The 19,622-nt window shown below is 34.7% G+C and overlaps 1 protein-coding gene and 1 long non-coding RNA gene across 14 annotated transcripts in view; one reads left to right on the forward strand and one right to left on the reverse strand.

Moving 5' to 3' along the window:
• The window catches only part of LOC120779511 (tetratricopeptide repeat protein 39B-like), a 113,695-nt gene that overhangs the window by 92,117 nt on the left and 1,956 nt on the right, over window positions 1–19,622 (forward strand). For all 13 annotated transcript variants that reach the window (XM_040111832.1, XM_040111833.1, XM_040111835.1 and 10 more), the window contains 4 exons: window positions 6,470–6,758; window positions 7,120–7,277; window positions 7,334–7,499; window positions 7,560–7,888. In XM_040111832.1, the coding sequence (XP_039967766.1) occupies window positions 6,470–6,758; window positions 7,120–7,277; window positions 7,334–7,499; window positions 7,560–7,888 (942 nt within the window). The remainder of the gene's footprint in view (window positions 1–6,469; window positions 6,759–7,119; window positions 7,278–7,333; window positions 7,500–7,559; window positions 7,889–19,622) is intronic.
• On the reverse strand, window positions 17,180–18,057 carry LOC120779516. The gene is made up of 3 exons (XR_005705677.1): window positions 17,884–18,057; window positions 17,387–17,819; window positions 17,180–17,331 (listed from the first exon to the last, which is right to left on the reverse strand). It is a non-coding gene; the product is annotated as an uncharacterized LOC120779516 (long non-coding RNA).

A 19,622-nucleotide genomic window follows, 5' to 3' on the forward strand; every position in this document is an offset into this window, starting at 1 on the left:
AATATTACCCCAAAAATGCTAATTGAGTTACCAAATATTGCCGTAGAAGTGCTCTCTTTGCTCTTCAATGCAATTCTTTATCTCGGACACTATCCTAATTCATGGAAAAATTCGCAGATTATCTTGATAGACAAACCTGGGAAAGGACTTAACACAGCCGTCTTCATACAGACCAATCAGTCTTCTACCCTGTCTTTCTAAAATATTTGAAAAAGTGTTGCTATCAAAGATGACTCCTTTCCTCCACGAAAATAATATAATACCAACGCACCAATTCGGGTTTCGTGAAAAACATAACACGATAGAGCAAGTAAATAGAATCACTAACGAAATAAGAAAAGCAATTGAGCACAGAGAGTACTGTTCAGCTATATTTCTAGACGTGGCTCAGGCGTTTGATAAGGTATGGCATGAGGGCCTTTTATATAAGATTAAAAGTATTGTACCTTCAGAATTGTATAAAACATTGGAGTCTTATTTAAAAAATAGAAAATTTATGGTAAAAGTGGGAGATTTCATATCTGATGAAAGACAGATAAGGGCTGGTGTACCCCAGGGCAGTGTTTTAGGTCCAACACTATACATCATATTCACAGCAGATCTTCCAACAGCTAACAATGTATTAACTTCAACTTTTGCGGACGACACAGCTATAGTGAGCCGTAACAAATGCCACATAAAAGCATCAAGAATATTAGCCAAGCACTTAAGGTTTGTCGAAGAATGGCTAGCCAACTGGCGTATAAATGTGAATGAACAAAAGTGTAAGCATGTTACATTTTCGCTTAGACCAAATATGTGTCCGGCAGTAAATATGAATAATATTCTAGTACCCCAAGCGAATGAAGTAACTTATCTTGGTATTCACCTAGATAGAAGACTTACGTGGAGAAAACATATATCTAGTAAAATAACTTGCATGAAGATAAGAGCTGCAAATTTAAAATGGCTATTAAATAAAAACTCCAAACTTAGTCTAGACAACAAAGTGCTTTTATATAAAGCGGTCATAAAGCCGATTTGGATGTATAGCATTCAACTAATATAGACATATTACAAAGGTTCCAATCAAAAATGCTTAGATCAATCACGTGTTCACCATGGTACATGCGTACTGAAAATATCCATAAAGACCTCGGTATTTCTATGGTAAGGAAAGAAGTAGAAACAGTAGAATTAAATATATATCTAAACTCCGTGATCACCCAAACACTTTGGCTAATGCTTTGGTACATTCCTGCAATCAAACACGCCTTAAAAGAAGAGATATGCCCGCGTACTAAGGAGCAATGTATCACCAAAACAGCTCAATCACTTGCTTGAGCGTGTCTAGTCTTAAATAGATTTAAGATTTTATAACTTATTGTTAGGCTTTTAAAACAAAAAGCAGATTCAATAAATAAAAAGATATTGAAAAAAAAGTATAACAAAATATACGCGCAAAAAAATATTCAAAAACAATACAATAAGTTTCAAATTTCAGGCTTATGATTTATTTATTCATAACAAAATAAAAAATACAAAACAAAAACCATATACATATAAAAGAGAAGAAAATAGAAAATGGGTAGATTTATTGAAAAAACCGTTGAATGCTGTTTAATCACTGTCATTATCCGTAGTTTAAATTATTTTTAGCCGCTTATTTGGATGGCCGGCACTGATATCACTAGAATTTGTATCAGAATCAATAGTTAGAACTATGGAATGATGTTCTGATTGACTTAGAGTCTCCGACTGAGTTTGCACCATAAATTCAGTTAATTTTGTTTGAATGCTTCTTTTTGGACCCAATAATTCCGATGTAGTTCTTTATATCTTAACATGCAGACACTCAATTCTTTTTGAAAAATTCGTGAACGTTCTGCTGCAAGTTTAAGACCAAGCAAAAAACGAAAAAAAGCAATCGCGTTAAAGTGAGAAATTCGCGTAAAAAAAGGAATTTGCGCTGCAAAAATAACCGCGTTAAAGTGAAATAGCGTAAAAAGAGGTCGCGTAAAAAAGGACTGAGTGTATAAGATTTTCCACATTTTTTTCTGTTATTTCCACTTCACTTCACGTGACGTACAAAGCTATACGTATGCTGCTATGAAGAAGAAGAGAGAATCGCAAAAATGAACGTTTTCCGATCGAGTTGATCCTTTTACGGTCTGCTGGGCGGTGAATAGGCGAAGATTGTAGGTGTATTAGATGATGGGTTGTGGATGCGGGTTTATGTGTATTGATGTGTGGTGTTCTCGTGCGTTGGCTGTTATGGTGTGGTGTGTCGTGGAGTGCAGTGTTGTCAAGGGTTGGATGTTACGCATAGTATTGTTAATTTTTATTATTTACCTTTATCTTCTTGTTTTCCAAGACTATTTCTTGATAAATAATTACTACAAGGAAAGTATGTGTTGGTTTCACTTTTGATGGAGAAGTTTTGCCATAATATTCCAATTTTGGAAACTATCTCTGTGTGCCTGTCGTTTGCCGAAATTAGTTTTTTATTTGATCACTGCGGCATATACACTACTAGAGGACCCGTCCATACTTCACTGTGGCTGATACATAGTTAATACTACTACCATCTATATGATTTCTATAAGTTGGATTATAACTGTTAGTTATTGAGATATAATATTTTGTGAAGCAACTTGTGTTAGTTTACAAAAAAATGGATCATAAAGCATTTTGTGTGTTTATAAAGCATTTGGCTTTTTGGGGAAATGCGGCATATACACTACTAGAGGACCCGTCCACACTTCACTGTGGCTGATACATAGTTAATACTACTACCATCTATATGATTTCTATAAGTTGGATTATAACTGTTAGTTATTGAGATATAATATTTTGTGAAGCAACTTGTGTTAGTTTACAAAAAAATGGATCATAAAGCATTTTGTGTGTTTATAAAGCATTTGGCTTTTTGGGGAAAATACTGTTGAATTTGGGCTCAGGGAAGTCCACCGTTGAAAAGATATTTGCTAAGCTGGAAACAAGCGAAATGAGCAAATTCGGTGCCTCGCAAGTTCATAATCCAACAAAAACAACGAATAACTGATTCTGTGAAGTGTTTAAGTGCTCTCTAATCGGAATAAAGCCGAAATTTTTCGTCAGTGATAGAAACATAGCTCCATCATTTCCCAGTGGAGTCCAATCGACAGTCATTGTAGTGGACTGCACATGATGAACCTGATGATGTTCTCAGGCGTGGAAAACCACAAAACGCTGGAAAGGTTATGACATCAGTCTTTTGGGATGCACGTGGTATAATACATACTCAACGACTGATTACTCAGCCAGATATAATCTATATCACTTCAAATTTGGTTGCAGTTCTTTTCTTCTATTCGAAATATTTAGCAATTGTATTATTTTTGAGAAGACTCTGTTTAAAATTGTACGCATATATTCAAATGATTCCTACAAACATGAATTCTGAACAAATATATTTGAAATACATATATTTTTTGTATTTATGAGTTGTATTAAAATTTGACATAAAGAGATAAAAGGTATCCTATGTCCTTACCCTGGTTCTAAGCTACCTCTCCACCAATTTTCAGTCAAATCGGTTCAGCCGTTCTTGCGTTATAAATGGTGTAACTAACATCAACTTTCTTTTATATATATAGATGTGAGGTTTTTTTATTGTTTTTATTATTGTTTTTTATAAACTTATTAAACTTTGACATAAAGAGATAAAAGGTATCCTATGTCCTTACCCTGGTTCTAAGCTACCTCTCCACCAATTTTCAGCCAAATCGGTCAAGCCGTTATCATATTATGTCGTGACAACGTTTATATGGGAAAATGGAATTGTCGTCTTACTCTATCTTACTCGCAATTGTTCCTTATTTGCTCACCGTTTAGACCTACCCTGGACTACGACAAACATTTTAAAACCAAAATCAGCTCAATCGGGCCAGCCGTTCTCGAGTTTTAATCAGACTAACGAACAACAATTCATTTTTATTTATATAGATAGATAGATAAGTGCAACTCACTACATAATATTTGTTTGTAACTTTTCATCCGTATTCGTATTGATTAATTATCCAAATAATATGATATTCAGAAACAAGTAAGGAAGCGCTAAGTTCGGGTGCAACCGAACATTTTATACTATTACAATTTGCAAGAATCAAAGCCAGGGAAATACCTTAAGGTGTAAAACTAATCATATGGAGTAAAGTCAGCCGGATCTTCGAAAGTCCTGATATTAGTTAAATAGGGGCTAGGCCAAGTTTTAGCTCAAATTTATCTATTTTAGGCATAAAGATATACAGCTATGAATAAAACATGCTCCCTTATTTTCATTGAAATAACTCACATATTGGCAGATATATGCGGTAAAAAGTCACCCCGATGTTCGAAAATCTTTATATTAAGTATATGGGAGCTAAGGAAAGTAGAGGTCCGATTCAACCCATTTATGCCTTAATTTCAGTTATATACATATGTACAGTGCTGGTCTTAGGTTAGACGCACCAACGTTTTTTTTAATAAATTGTTATATTTATATTCATGCTGGTTCTTATTGTTCAAAATGCTTACTTATCAAAGATCGAATATTGTCCGAAAAATATTTGCTCATAGTTGGGTGATTTGCGAAAAACTAACTGTACATTCGAAGATTCCGGAAATGTCTATGACAATCACGTGCGTTTTTAGTTGGTCATTTAAATAGACGCACTTTACATTTCTTTATCTTCCGTAAACAAGTGCAGTTTTTTCTATTGAGAAAGTACTTAAAATAATCAAATAAATTGTTATAAATTTAAAAATAAAAATGAGAAAACCTACTATTCTGAGCTTATTGGAACGTGCAAAAGTAGACTTTTTTTACTCCCAAGCACTATCCAATCGAAACATTGTCAAACTATCTGAATAATCAGTACGCAAAATTGTTAGCATTGCTTCAAATTCAACTAAGTATGCAGCTAAGACTAAGGCATCAGCTGGAGTAAAAGCAAATCTTTCAAGTGTTCAGCGTACAATCAGAAATGCGTCTAAAAATCCTGAATGTGAATGAACTACGGAAAGGAAAACGGCTTCGATTCGCGAAAGAATACAAGACGTGGACTGTTCAATCTGACACTCGACTTAATAATTGATTTTCAGTTGTCTTTACTGAAGAAAAACGTGTTATTTTAGATGGCACCAATGGCCTTCAATACTATCATCAGGATGAGCTAGATTTAAGTCGCCCCACAGCCGAGTAGGTGGAGCCATGGTGTGGGTGCCATCACGTTTTATGGAACAATTGACTCGATTTTTATCAATCAGAAAAAGAACGTCTCTTGGATTTTTCAAGAAGACAAGGCAATACAAAGTTAAGGAAAGATTAGCTGCAGTTATTAAACGTGCTTGGAGCGAGATTTCCTTGACCTACACAGATTCATTGTATCATCCTCTGAAGGACCGGCAATACACTTTACTGAATCTATATTTTTTTCTAATAAATCAAATATTAACACAAACTAAAAATTTAAGTTAAAAAATTTTCTTATAAAAAATTTAAAGAATAGGCGGTGCCCATCGTCCAATTTTTACACCAGCTCTTATAAAGCTCTCTCATGCCATCTCGGTGGTAAAATTTAATGTCTCTGGCGTATTTAGTTATTGATTTATCGCGCTTTTAGTAGTTTTAAACAGTGCCGTTATATGGGGATTTCATCAATTTTTAAACTGTCGGTAGAAGTTCTAATAAGCTTTGTAAACAGGAAATTTGGTTTTTATAGCTTAAGTGGTTTAAGAGATATGTATATTAAGCTTGTAAGAGAGCGGAGCTACGCCCATTTTTTTCAAAAAAATTTTCCCTTGCTGCTGCGATCCTCTGTACCAAAATACAGCTTTATACCTTAATTTAGTGCTTAGTTATGACCCTTTATATGTTTTCGGTTAATGGCGATTTGTGGGCGTGCCAGTGGTCCGAAACCGCCTATTTACCAACCCGAAAATTTTTTTTGCACTAAGGAACCCACATATCAAGTTTCATCGAGATATCTCAAATTTTACTCAAGGTACAGTTTGGACGGACGGCCGGACAGACAGACAGTCACTCGGATTTCAACTTTTCTCGTTATCCTGATCATTTATATATAATCCTATATCTATTTCGATTAGTTTTAGGTGATATGTACAACAGTTAGATGAACAAAACTATAACACTCTGTAGCAACTGGTTGCAAGAGTATAAAAATACGTGATCTGAACAGAGTTGTGCAAAACGCACACTGCATGAAAGTATAACTTCCGGAAATCAAACAAATGTGGTATAGGTAGATTAAGTGGACATTTTAGGTTAAAGTAATTTTTGTAATCAATAGTATATAAAAATGACCAATAGAAAAAGTAAGTAGGAAACTAGCATACTGACCAATAAACTTTTTGTCGGTTAATAACTAATATACGATGATTTATGTTTATTACATATACCGGCAATTTTTTAAATTTATTGCAAATTTCAACGCATATTATATAGGAACTTTGAAATGGATTTAAATAATGCTCTGGAGGAAGCTAAGTTGGCCATTTGTTATTTCTTTAACAATAAATTTGATGAAGCTCGCATTTTATTGCAACCATACGCGCATGTCAGTATGTACCATTCAATGGGCAATGCTGTATTTATATTCCTGGAAGCAATATTAACATTTGAACAGCGACACATTGTCAGAGCTGGAGATGAGTTGAAAAAGTGTTTAAGTGTTTGCCAAGGTTATAAGCACAAAAACACTTTTACACAGTCCATCGGGAGGAAATTTAAGAGGGTATGTAAGCCATACATGATTTTAGTATATAGCGGTGACCCCAGAAGTACCTGTGATCAGTTAAAAAAAATAATGCCTTTGGAATAAACAAAACTAAAACCGTGAAAATGACATTTGTACACCACAAAATGAACATTTTCGAAGCAATTCATCAATTTTTTAAATATCAAATCTTATTTTCCCCTTCAGGTTAACACAGCTTTTTTTAATTTAATGATATTGAGGACATCATTTAGTACTATGAGATGTTAATATGTAAAAAAAACAACTGTTTACCTTATCACACTGGTTGCTTCTGTCGCTGCCCAATACGCAAAATTATTATAAACTGTATTATTACATACATTGGCATTATACACAGACAAATTACACGCAACTCACTGATTTGGAGGCGCATGCTGAACTTTGTTATGCAGAGTCGTTGCTCTTGCGAGCTCTACTTACATTCATTGAGGACGAGACTTTAACAAGTTTGATACGCGGAGGTATGAAAATACGTCATTGTTACAGTAGCTACAAGTATGTTCTAGTATTACTTACATACGAATATATTAAGTATTCTGATCTTTTTTAAGGGAATGCGCTCAAATTCTTGTGCAAAAACAGTGGGAATCAGATGTGTCCAAAGTACATTTCGAAAGCGGTGTACGAATGGGTGTTGGCGCCTTTAATTTAATGATTTCTTTACTGCCCACAGGTGTTATAAAAGTCTTGCAGTTCATAGGATTCTCTGGAAGTAAGGTAGCACGTAGTATATCAATCAAACCATATCTTTCTTTTAAGTAGTTTATTTTATTTTAGACTGCTGGTCTAACTGATCTCAAAACTGGTTATCATTTATCCGGTCTACGTCAGGTGCTCTGCGCCATCACTTTGCTTGGCTATCATCTGATAGTTTGTTATGTGATAAGTCATCAAGGAGGGGATTTAGAACTGTGCCATGGCATCCTAGAGGAGCAATTACTATTGTATCCTCAGGGTGTGTGGTTTCTCTTCTTTAAGGGCCGACTAGAATTCATGAAAGGTAATCTGGATGAAGCGCAGTATTGGTACAAAAAATCATGGAAATCACAAAACGTCTGGACACAATTCCATCATCTGAGTTTTTGGGAGTTATTCTGGGTAAACTGGTTAGTAAAATTTGTTTTATGTTCCCTTTTTCGACAAACATTTTTCTTACGTATCGTATGACAAAAGAGTAACAACTAAAAAACTTTTAAAATCAAAAAAATTTCTCTTAATTTCTCTGTTAAACTAGAAAATACTTTTTAAAGAAGATATTGTACATTCTACAGAAAAAAATGTTACTTTGACACACAGCCTAAATACCATAGTCAGAAATCGAAAAATTACAAATATTCAAGAGGTGTAAAAACAGTTCCTGTAAAAGTTATTGAAATTTAACATTTTATTGTCATCGATTTTTATTTATTATCATACAGTTTTTTATATAAAACATAAACATTCATTATTTAAAATAATTAATATCTTCTAAGAGGAAATTATGTAGCTGCAGCAATGCTCCTCTCAGTTTGAGACAGCTTCTACAATTGCGCTAGATTGTTGTCAGTCATCATTGAAGATATCTAAATAATAAATGTTTCAATAATTAACCGAATAATCAATATACATTTAAAATTCAGTAATTCACTTGCCAACACATGATTGGTGGTTTTCTGCTCTTTTTTGACGAAGTTTATAAACTTATCCACTTCTGACATACTTGTATTGATTATTGACTTAATAGTCACTTCATAAATATTAAAATTATGAACTTTTTCGTATTAATATACACAATATACTTACCTAAGTCTACGAAATAAAAATTTATAAAAATACGTCTCACATCTTGAAACAAATTCACCAACTAAGTAAAGATCTATGAGAGAAACTAGGCAGTTTGGAATCAAATAACGGAACAGTCACAAAAAAAGCAATATGCAACTTTTGACATGGTCCAGTGCAGGTGAGCTATGTAATCAGGTCTGCTTCAAAGCATTGTCCATTTGGACCACGTGGTGCTTAAATGTTTGCAGGGAATATTTCAACGAATCCTTTGAAGAAACAGTTCATACTCATTTAAGGGGGTATTCTTGTCTAGGATTTTGAAAAAGTCGATTTTTTTTGCATATCTTGAAAGTTTAGACTCTCAAAAATATTACCTTGGAAGGTTTTTTTCAAAATTCGACTTATTTTCGGAGATACAGCCGATTTTGTGACGTGGCGTCCGTGTTCACTAGAATTGTCTCCTTAACTTTAACGCGTTTTTCTCAAAACTGACTTTTTCGGAACGATACTCACGATTTCTCTACTGGACCGATTTACTTGAAATCTTTATAGGGTCTTCTTTATAGGCTTGTCTTTAGTTGGAACTAGCCCCATCCCCAAATTTTTATTTTTGTTATTTTTAAAAAATTCGAAATAGTCAGAAAAAGTGATCGAAAAACTTTTTTTTTCAGGCAGTGGCCATTTTGTGAAAAAAAATTTTTCTCACTTTTCCGTAGTTCCGGCCATTGCGACATTATTCCAGATTAATAATCTTTTTTTTTTGGGTTTCAGATAACTAGGAGGGTTAAAATCATGGGTATGGTCACGTGGAAATTTTTATAGACCCCCCACTTCGTCAGCTCATAATTTTTGAAATTTTTTCCTTTTTTAGTTTTTAATTTTTTTCTGTACTCTTCTAATATTAACAAATAACTAATAAAAAAATGGATAGTAAAAATATTAATTGCCTTTTTTTACGACACTTTAAAAATTACCTGAAATTTATGCTTCTAGACCAGAAAACCCCCTTAAGAATAACAGCTTTTAAGTATATCTTCTAGCACGATAACAAAATTTGTGCAATTTTATCTTTTCTGAAAAGTGAAAATTCCAACCCATGAAGCACTTATTTAAGACTAGACTAGATGACCCGTGCACGCTTTATTGTGACTGACACATAGAAGATACTACTAATATCATCTATATGATTTCTTATCAGCCCCTGCCTTGAAAACATACGTACACAAATTTGGCAACTGAGGAACGATTAGTAAATGAGATTAGCATTAAACAATAAAGAATCATTAAAAAACGTAAATAATTTAATTTTTATTTCCTAAAAAAGATTTAATAAAATTCAAAACCTGCTTATTTGTTTCATCTAAGGAAAAATAGAGTTCTCCGGGTCTTATATATATATAGATGTGTTCTTCTTTTTTTTGGTTTTATTATTATTATAATTTTTTGTTTTTTGAGGAAATGAAATATTCAAATGATTCCTACAAATTTTGAACAAATGCATATGATTTGAAACATAATTTTTGTATTTATGAATTGTATTAAATTTTAAAATTATTCTGGTTCCAAGCTACTTCCCCACCAATTTTCAGCCAAATCGGTGCAGCCGTGCTTGAGTTATAAACGGTGTAACTAACACGACTTTCTTTATATACTATATATTTATATAGATACTGGCTGACCCCGCCGTCGTTGTCCTGCTTGAAATTATGTGTTTTGAAATGAAAAGAAAGTTGAATTTATATTGTGCTAAAAATGTTTGCGATTTTCCTGCATTTTTACAATGTAACACAGCTTCATAAACAAAACTTTTTGTTTTCTGTTCCGGTGCGTAAATATACAGAGAAGATAGTTTTCCAACTTGTGAACACGCCACGTATAGCTAGCCGTTTTATAAACATGGCATTTCCAGATTTATGTGACTATCCTTGTGTCCTGTTTATTGTCATCTCAAATGCAATTTTCCCTGGAAGTTGAATAGGTTTGAACCGAAATGGCAAATTGTTGGAACTCAAAGGAATTTGTAGAATCAAGCATTCGGTCCCTTGTACAAGGTGAGTTCCAATGTAAACAGGACTTTTTGTGTCTTGCCCCCCTGGTGGCGCCATCTATATGTCGACTAGTGCATTAGAATCAGCTATCTTTATCGATTGTCCAGTGAGAATTTCATGATATTTCATAGATTGGATGTGAAGTTATTGCGTTTTAAGTGTCAGTATGTTTGTGTTATCGGTGCGAAAATGAGTAGTCTTCGAACAAAGAGCCAACATTAAACTTTGTTTTAAAATTAGTAAAATTTTTACCGAAACGTTTCAATTGATGAAACAAGTTTATGGCGATGATTGCCTATCCCGTAGCAGATTGCACGAGTGGTTTCAATGTTTTCAAAGTGGTCGTGAGAACATAAATGACGATCAACATGTGGGCCAATCAAAATCCGTGATCATCGGAAATTCCATCGAGACTGTGCGTGAATTCATCAAAAATCAGCCGAAATCATCATTGAAATTTATGGAAATGGAATTGAACATATCCAAAGCATCGATTTATCGCATTTTGAACGAACATTTGGGCTTAAAAGGTATGTGCACGGTTTGTTCCGTACAAATTGACTGACAACCAAAATTTGCTCAAAATCCATCATTCGATTCGACGCTTGTGACCGATTATTTGACCAAAAATCACATTTTAACCATTAACCACTCCCCGTATTTACCTGATATGACACCGTGCGACTTATTTCGCATTTCGGAAAATGCATTTGCCCATGAAAGGACAGCGTTATGCAGACGTAGAGGCCATTCAGTGCCGGTGCAAGCCGGCATACTGGCGGCCACACTGGCCAACGAGCTAAAACACTCATTCTACATGCCTTTGGACTGTGCAAAAAGCTGTATTGAAGCAGAAGGAGACTATTTTGAATAAAATAAATTGATTTTGCAGAAAAACCATTTGTTCTGTTTTTTTTTTTAAGGTCCTGTTTACTTTGGAACATACCTTGTATTCGATAGCTGCATCACAATCAGTCGGGTTCCATTATACAGTTTCGGCGCATGAAGATTGCGAAACATAATAATGACAAATCCAACTTTGAGACGCAAATGATGCGGCCGCATTCTCAGCCTCTCCAAAGAATTTAGAAATAACTTTGGCTAATTCACGGCTTCGTTTTCATTGACAATACGATCGATTGATTTGGATGAGCGCAAATCTCCCGGAATTTGCATTTTAATCTTCCACTTTTAGTCATTAACATCGGTATTTTTGGAAGCTAAAATTACGCATTAACATCTTTCGTTGAAGTGAATTGACAAAAGATTGGTGGAATTGATATCAAACCACTGGAAGTATCAACCGAAATTTGACCATTTCCAATTCTTAACGAATACGATGTAAAATATCTTCGGCAATGTCATTTTTGTTCGTATCCCATAATTGATGCGGATTTGAAGGCTGAAATGTCGAAATGATCATCGCGAAAAGTGTACGAACTTCAGTGGCATGCGAAGTAGCTAGCGCATCGTCCATCGTTTGATTCCAGTGATTCTAGCATTTGTACTTGTTAACATGCTCGTCTAAAAGTTGAACACACCATACCATTCACAATACGCAATGATTCAAATGAAGTTGAACCGCTTACATTAATCATTAGCAACCGAAGGTAGAAGTAATCGTCGTTTTTCGGGAGGATTGTACAAATTCGCCCTAATGCATTAGTTGCGAACACACATGAATGTCCATCAACAGGTTGGCCTTGCTTTCTGTATAGCCATTTCTTCCACGATGCATTCTATGTATAATATCAAGGAATTTTCGAATAGAACAATGTTCTTGCAAACGGATCACTGACGCAAGTTGAGAAAAAACTCGTCAATGTCAGTTCTGTTGTTGACAGTGTTTCCGCTGGCTATACTGTATTCTCTGGTTTGAAATACACTCTCTCCAAATGAACTGCGAGATGCGCAACAGTCCGAAATCGTTCATGAATAGCAAAAGTACATATCTTACAAAACGCTTCATTGCAGTTCACGCATCGACTCATTTAATACTTGCTTGCTCTCATCTCGTTCAAGGGCATAGCGGTTATTGGCCGCTACGTCCTTTGGTGACGTACTTGCAAACGTATTTGATCGATTTCACCAAACTGCAATACTCAACAATGATATGAGTTTGGAATGTGAATTAGACCATAGTTAACATCGATATTCACTCCTCTAAATTTAATGCTGAATGTTCTGCCATTGTCGTTTAGTGAGCGACGCCGATGCAATGGATATATGTACATCATTTCCAGTTTGCATTTCCGAAAGAAAAGCGCGTGGGATTGTGATGTCCGCAAGGTCCATGAACCATATTGTTTTTCACCACTTCGTATAAATCTGGATCTTTCTCTGGATCAGGAATTTCCACAGAAATGATATCATCAATTTGATCTGGTGTAATCACCATCCAAAGAGGAATGTGCGCGTGCCGTAAACCTCTTTTTTGCCACTCAACAGAGTACTCCTTATACATCCAGCATCTAACAGCACCATATATACGTTGCTTCAAGATAAAGTCCATCAAACATCGTAGCTGTTGTTTGAAAAGTCGTGCTGTGACATCGTGGCGATCGCTTGCTAATTGGCTGCGACCTTCTGAATACCCGAAATAAAAGAAGCAAACGACAGAAATTGAACGATTTAAATAATTTACAAATAAATCAATTGGAAACCAAAACAAAAAAAATTGTATTGAAAAGTCACTTTTTGGAAATTCACGGTGGTAAGTCGGTAAAAAATTAACATTTTCCGATTATTTACATCAAGTTTATTAATTTTTTTTGCATACTTTAAGACACTTTACTGTAAAATGTAAAAATTTATGGGATATTGTTGTTTTAATATTACCTTTACAATGTTCAAACTTATATTAGGTAATCGAAAAAGTCTTGCGGTATTTTTTATTTTTTAATTTTTTGTTTTTTCTACTATGCCGGTCTCTTTCGACCAATTCAGCGATTTATCGCAATTTTCGACGACAGGCCTTCCGGAGCGTGGCGCATCTTCGACCACCTCTACACCAGAACGAAAACGTTAAAACCATCGTTGTGCGGTGGAAATGGAAACTGTATTGGGTCCATAAACTTCACAAATTTTATTGGCGGCTTGAGATGCATTTTTGCCTTTATCGTAGTAGTACTGAAAAATATGCCGTATTTTCTCTTTATTTTGCTCCATGTTTGCGACGCTATAACTCACGAACGACTTAAAAGAAACGACAATCAATCAAACACGTGTTAGCGCGTGAAATTAGCTTTCCAAAAAGGTATAGCATGACCCGATGCGACGAATAAAACTAGAACTTTGCGCTTTCAGCGCTAATTAGCGAAAATACCGCAAGACTTTTTTGGCAACCCATTATGTAGATATCCTAAAGCGGGCCAAACTCTTCTATTAAGATTCTAAGCTGATCAACTGAATTATTTTTAGATTTTTATATAAAAATATATGTGCATTTAGATCTGCTTATTAACTACAAAAATATTATTTTTACTTCTTACTTAAATGATAATATCAGGAATAAGGGGATGTTAAACTTATTCCAGTGTCAGAGCGCCTCAAAATTAGCGTTTTTTATAACATTTCCCATTATGGCCAGATCGAACAAAATAACAATTTTTGGGCATTTTAACCCAATACCCAACATTTAGTACGAATATAAATTACTAAATAGTGGTTATTTATTATATGGAGAAACTATTTAAATCTTTTTAAAGAGTATTATAACAACTGACTTTTGTCCTTTCAATACCCAATAATAGGATTTAAGGTTGTTAGCTCTCAATCATTAAAAGTTTTTAATAATTTTCAATTGAAAATAATACTATGATAAGCCAAATTACAAAACATTTCATCAAATACCTTTAAATTTCACAAATTTATTTAATTTTCATTGTTTTTGCATTTTTGATAAGAGGTCTTGAACGATGCAACAAATCCCTCCGTATATATATTTTTTGGTAAGATTTCAATCTGGCCATCGCTCGTTTCCAATTGCTAAACGTCAAAACCTCCTGAACTCGATCAACTGTCAAAGTTTAGGTGGTTTTGACGTTTAGCAATTGCTCTCTCACTTCCAGTGAGAGAGGAGTTAAACATCTCTTTATCTCTGGATAATATAATCAGCCCTATCACGCAATCCATCGGAGACTGTTTTTTCGGGAAAGTTACGAAACTGCTATCATGCAATTCGAACAGTTCCGAAAGTAAGTTCGAAATTCGTAGAGTTGCATTCACTGAATTCACTCGGACCGGAAAATTTTTAAGTTTAGCGGAATTTTCGTGCGACAGGTTTGTGCTAACGGAGAAAAAAATTTAAAAAAGAAAAATGTAAGTTTTAAATTAAAAATAAATATGTTATAGTTTTTATTCAATTAAAAGTTTTAATATTTAATATTATCAATTAAAACTTTTAATTGAATTCAAACTATAACATATTTGTTATCAGTAAAATAATCTTTAATGCGATTTCTGCATGTCCAAAGTAATTACCACCAAGCAACAATATGCACTAATGGTTGAGCTGTTACAGAAAAAATCTGAAATGGCGCAGTGTTTTACCAAGTGCCCTAAAGAAGAAGTGGCAGCTTTTTGGAACAATATGGTCCAAGAACTCAATAGTGTTGGTCCGCCTATCAAGGATATTTCCAGCTGGAAGAAGGTAATATAATAAAGTTGTAGATTTTATTGTTGTAACAGGATAGTTTAAAGCTTGTTTGACTTATTTTTTATTAGGTATGGCTTGACTGGAAGGCCTATATAAAAAGAAAATTGGTTGAAAATAAAAAAGGAGCAGTCAGCTACTGGTGGCGACAGAAATAGGCAGCACCATTTCAATAAATTGGAAGAAGCGGTGATAACACTAACGGCATTGCAAACAAGTACAAGTGGTATTGAGAATACAGTGAGCATCTTCTTACCTATTGTAGCCGACGTGGGCAATGAGACAGAGGCTGACGTATCAATGCCATCAGTGACCTGCAGTCCAGCACTGCCTAGACGTACTACTAGGCAACCGGAAACATGTACAGCCGATTTAATTAAAGAACAATTTAATATTCAAAAAGAATTTCAAGAAAAGATTATTGATAAGTTGGACGATCTCTTATTACGTATGCCACGAGTAGACAGAGCATTGGAAATGCAAAATGATTTAAAACTAGAAAAAACGTTAACTTCGGTTGCACCGAAGCTAAATACCCTTCACAGGTGCATTTATGTTAGTAACTATGTGTTCAGTTTGTATAGTTGTGAAGCTATATGCTATAGTAATCCGTTCTAAACTAGTTTTTTAGAGATTACTTTGTTGCCTTAAAAATAACATATGTATACCAAATTTCGTGAATATATCTTGTCAAATGTGAAAGTTGTCCATACAAGAACTTGATTCCGATCGTTCAGTTTGTATGGCAACTATATGCTATAGTAAACCGATCTGAACAATTTTTTCGGAAATTACATTGTTGCCTTAGGAAATAACATATACCAAATTTCGTGAATATATCTTGTCAAATGTGAAAGTTTTCCATACAAGAACTTGATTCCGATCGTTCAGTTTGTATGGCAGCTATATGCTATAGTTAACCGATCTGAACAATTTCTTCGGAGATTACATTGTTGCCTTAGAAAATAACATATACTAAATTTCGTGAATATATCTTTTCAAATGTGAAAGTTTTCCATACAAGCATTTGATTCCGATCGTTCAGTTTGTATGGCAGCTATATGTTATAGTGGCCCGATATCGGCCGTTCCGACAAATGAGCAGCTTCTTGAAGAGAAAATGACGTTTGCAAAATTTCAAAACGATATCTTAAAAACTGAGGGACTAGTTCGTATATATACAGACAGACGGACATGGCTAAATCGACTCAGCTCGACATACTGATCATTTATATATGTATATACTTTATAGGGTCTCCGACGATTCCTTCTGGGTGTTACAAACTTCGTGACAAACTTAATATACCCTGTTCAGGGTATAAAAACGGAAGTGGAAGAAATTAGAAGGCACAACATAGCTATGGAGAATTTGATAGCTGCTAAAAATTCCATTAAACAGCAAATGTTAGAGGTAGAGGAGAAAAAATTGCAAGCCATAACAAAAAATAATTAAATTAATTAAATAAATACTTAATTAAAACTATAAATATTTTGTGTTAATATTTATTTAGGATATTATACTCGGGTAAGTGTAGCACATATAGCTTCTCTGATTTGTGAAGCTGCATCATTATAAGTTGATGAAAGAATTTCATTACCTTCTCTAAAAATATTTGGTTCCGAATTATTTTCTAAACTTTCATCATTCACGCGATAGTGAATGCAAACGTTGTGTAACGCTGGCGCAACATTAACGATTTGAGATACCTTCCATGGCTCGTAGTGAAGCTCACGAGCACCCAGAAGACATCTAAATCGACTTTTAAAAACTCCTATTGTTCTTTCAACGATATTTCTCGCTTTTGCATATATTTTATTATATTTCTCTTCTGGGCTTCCTGAGGGAGGGGTACGGAATGGTGTGATTATCCATGGTTCTGCAAAAATGTAAGGCGTTTTGGGAATTTTTGTAACATATATATGTTTGTATGTATAAAACCCAAAAGCCAAGTGTTTCGTTCACCATCAAGGTACTTTTTCTCATTAAAATAACGAGGATTACTGATATTTCTTATGTGGGAGTCGTGCTTGCCGCCAGGAAACTCAGCATTCACATAACGTATTTCCATATTTTTGTCACATATCTGCAAAACATTGATTAAGATGTTTGAAATGTGAACTTAAATTGAACAAACTTACAATCATGGCATTGATACTAAAGTATCCTTTGCGGTTATAATAGAGAAACTTGTCTTTAGTTGGAGCAACGATTTTAATATGTGTCCTGTCTACACACAAAATCGCGCCTGGAAATCCGTATTTCTGAAAAAAATCCTTTTTCGCTTCACTTTTTTCAACGTTACTTAACTCGAGGTTTATCCACTGAGGGCACAAATCGGACTGAAGCAATCCCAATACTTCTTTTAAGATGCAACAAAATGTTGACTGAGCCATTGGGATATCAAAGTCTTTACCCACTCCATGCTGATAGCCTTCTTCAGCTAAAAACCGTAAAACCGAAGACAATCGATGAAGTAAAGATATAGATGAAGATCTTGAAGAACTAGAACTCTCTAGAACATCGAGGACATACGTAAAGGCCGCCTTATTTAACCGATAGTTTTTAATAAACCTGTTTTAGAAAAATAATTTTAATAAAATTTAACAATGAATTTTTGTGGATTTTTGAACTGTACACTGTATCGTCCACATCGAAAGGGTTGCTCTTGTCCCTCAGTGATTTTCAGTGAATTTTTAGATCACGCCGACTTCTCTCACGTTCTTCCTCAAGCAACATAAATAAAGGGAAGAATTTAGTATACCGTCCCAGGATTTCAAGGATACAAAGGAAATGGTCGGATAGAGGAGATTAACCTGATCAAGGATATGGTTATAGCCGCAGGAAGATTATAGTTTAAGAGATATTCGCGTTTAAAATTTGCAATATTTTAATAACATTTTTTCTATATTTAAAATTAATTTTGCACTTATATTTTTCAATTTTATATACACTAACACATCGATAATTCGTTTGTACACATTTATTTTATATCATATATTGCAAAAATAGCTTTTATTGTACATTTAAATTATTGTTGAATTATGACTATTTAATAATAACAAATTAATTTCAAACTGTCAAATGATAAGTGTTACCTTATCGACATCATTTGTAAAAATAAATTTGTCAAATAATTAGTGTTAACGTACTAAAATATTTTACAAACTAAAACAAAAAAAAATAAAAAGAAATATTATACCCTAAATAAAGGAAACAAAAAAAAATCTCCTCTATCCGACCATACCAATTTTTTTCCCGAAATCCTGGGACGGTATACCAAAGCCGACCCTAATAAAAACGTTAGCGAATACATATTTTGTTCGTAAAATCAATTTGAATACAAACGATTTCACTTTTATTAATCAAAATTTAAATTTTTTCTTCTACACAGCTGATTTCGAAATGTCAAAATTCAAAGTTAAGTCCGGCAACAAAAGTTTCGAATTCACATGGATTCAATGATAGCAAATTATGCGTATTCGTAGCGGACATTCGTATTCGTAGCTTCGCTACGATGGATTGCGTGATAGGGCTGAATAGTAGTAATAGTTCTGCTTTCTCCAGACTGGAAAAGGAAACAAAGCAAATGGGTCTGGCAGTGAACGAGGGCAAGACGAAATATCTCCTGTCATCAAACAAACAGTCGTCGCACTCGCGACTTGGCTCTCACGTCACTGTTGACAGTCATAACTTCGAAGTTGTAGATAGTTTCGTATATTTGTATATTTAGGAACCAGCATAAACACCACCAACAATGGCAGCCTTGAAATCCAACGCAGGATAACTCTTGCCAACAGGTACTACTTCGAACTGAGTAGGCAATTGAGAAGTCATCGCTCGATGAACAAAAACCAAACGCTATACGTCACTCATAATTCCCGTCCTGCTACATTGTGAAGAGGCTTGGACGATGACAACATGGTGAGTCGACATTGGGAGTTTTCGAGAGAAAAGTTCTGCGAAAGATTTATGGTCCTTTGTGCATTGGCCGCGGCGAATATCGTATTCGATGGAACGATGAGCTGTATGAGATAATGACGACATTGACATAGTTCAGCGAATTAAAAGACAGCGGGTGCGCTGGCTAGGTCATGTTGTCCGAATGGACGAAAACACTCCAGCTCTGAAAGTATTCGACACAGTACCCGCCGGGGGAAGCAGAGGAAAAGGAAGACCTCCACTCCGTTGGAAGGACCAAGTGGAGAAGGACCTGGCTTCGCTTGGAATATCCAATTGGCACCACGTAGCGAAAAGAAGAAACGACTGGCGCGCTGTTGTTAACTCGGCTATAACCGCGTAAGCGGTGTCTACGCCAATTAAGAAGAAGACTTAAATAACAGCGGGCCTCCTAAAATCCTACGTGCGTCGCCAGAC

Source organism: Bactrocera tryoni, unplaced genomic scaffold, assembly GCF_016617805.1.
Source record: "Bactrocera tryoni isolate S06 unplaced genomic scaffold, CSIRO_BtryS06_freeze2 scaffold_11, whole genome shotgun sequence".
Taxonomy (NCBI): Eukaryota; Metazoa; Arthropoda; class Insecta; order Diptera; family Tephritidae; genus Bactrocera; species Bactrocera tryoni.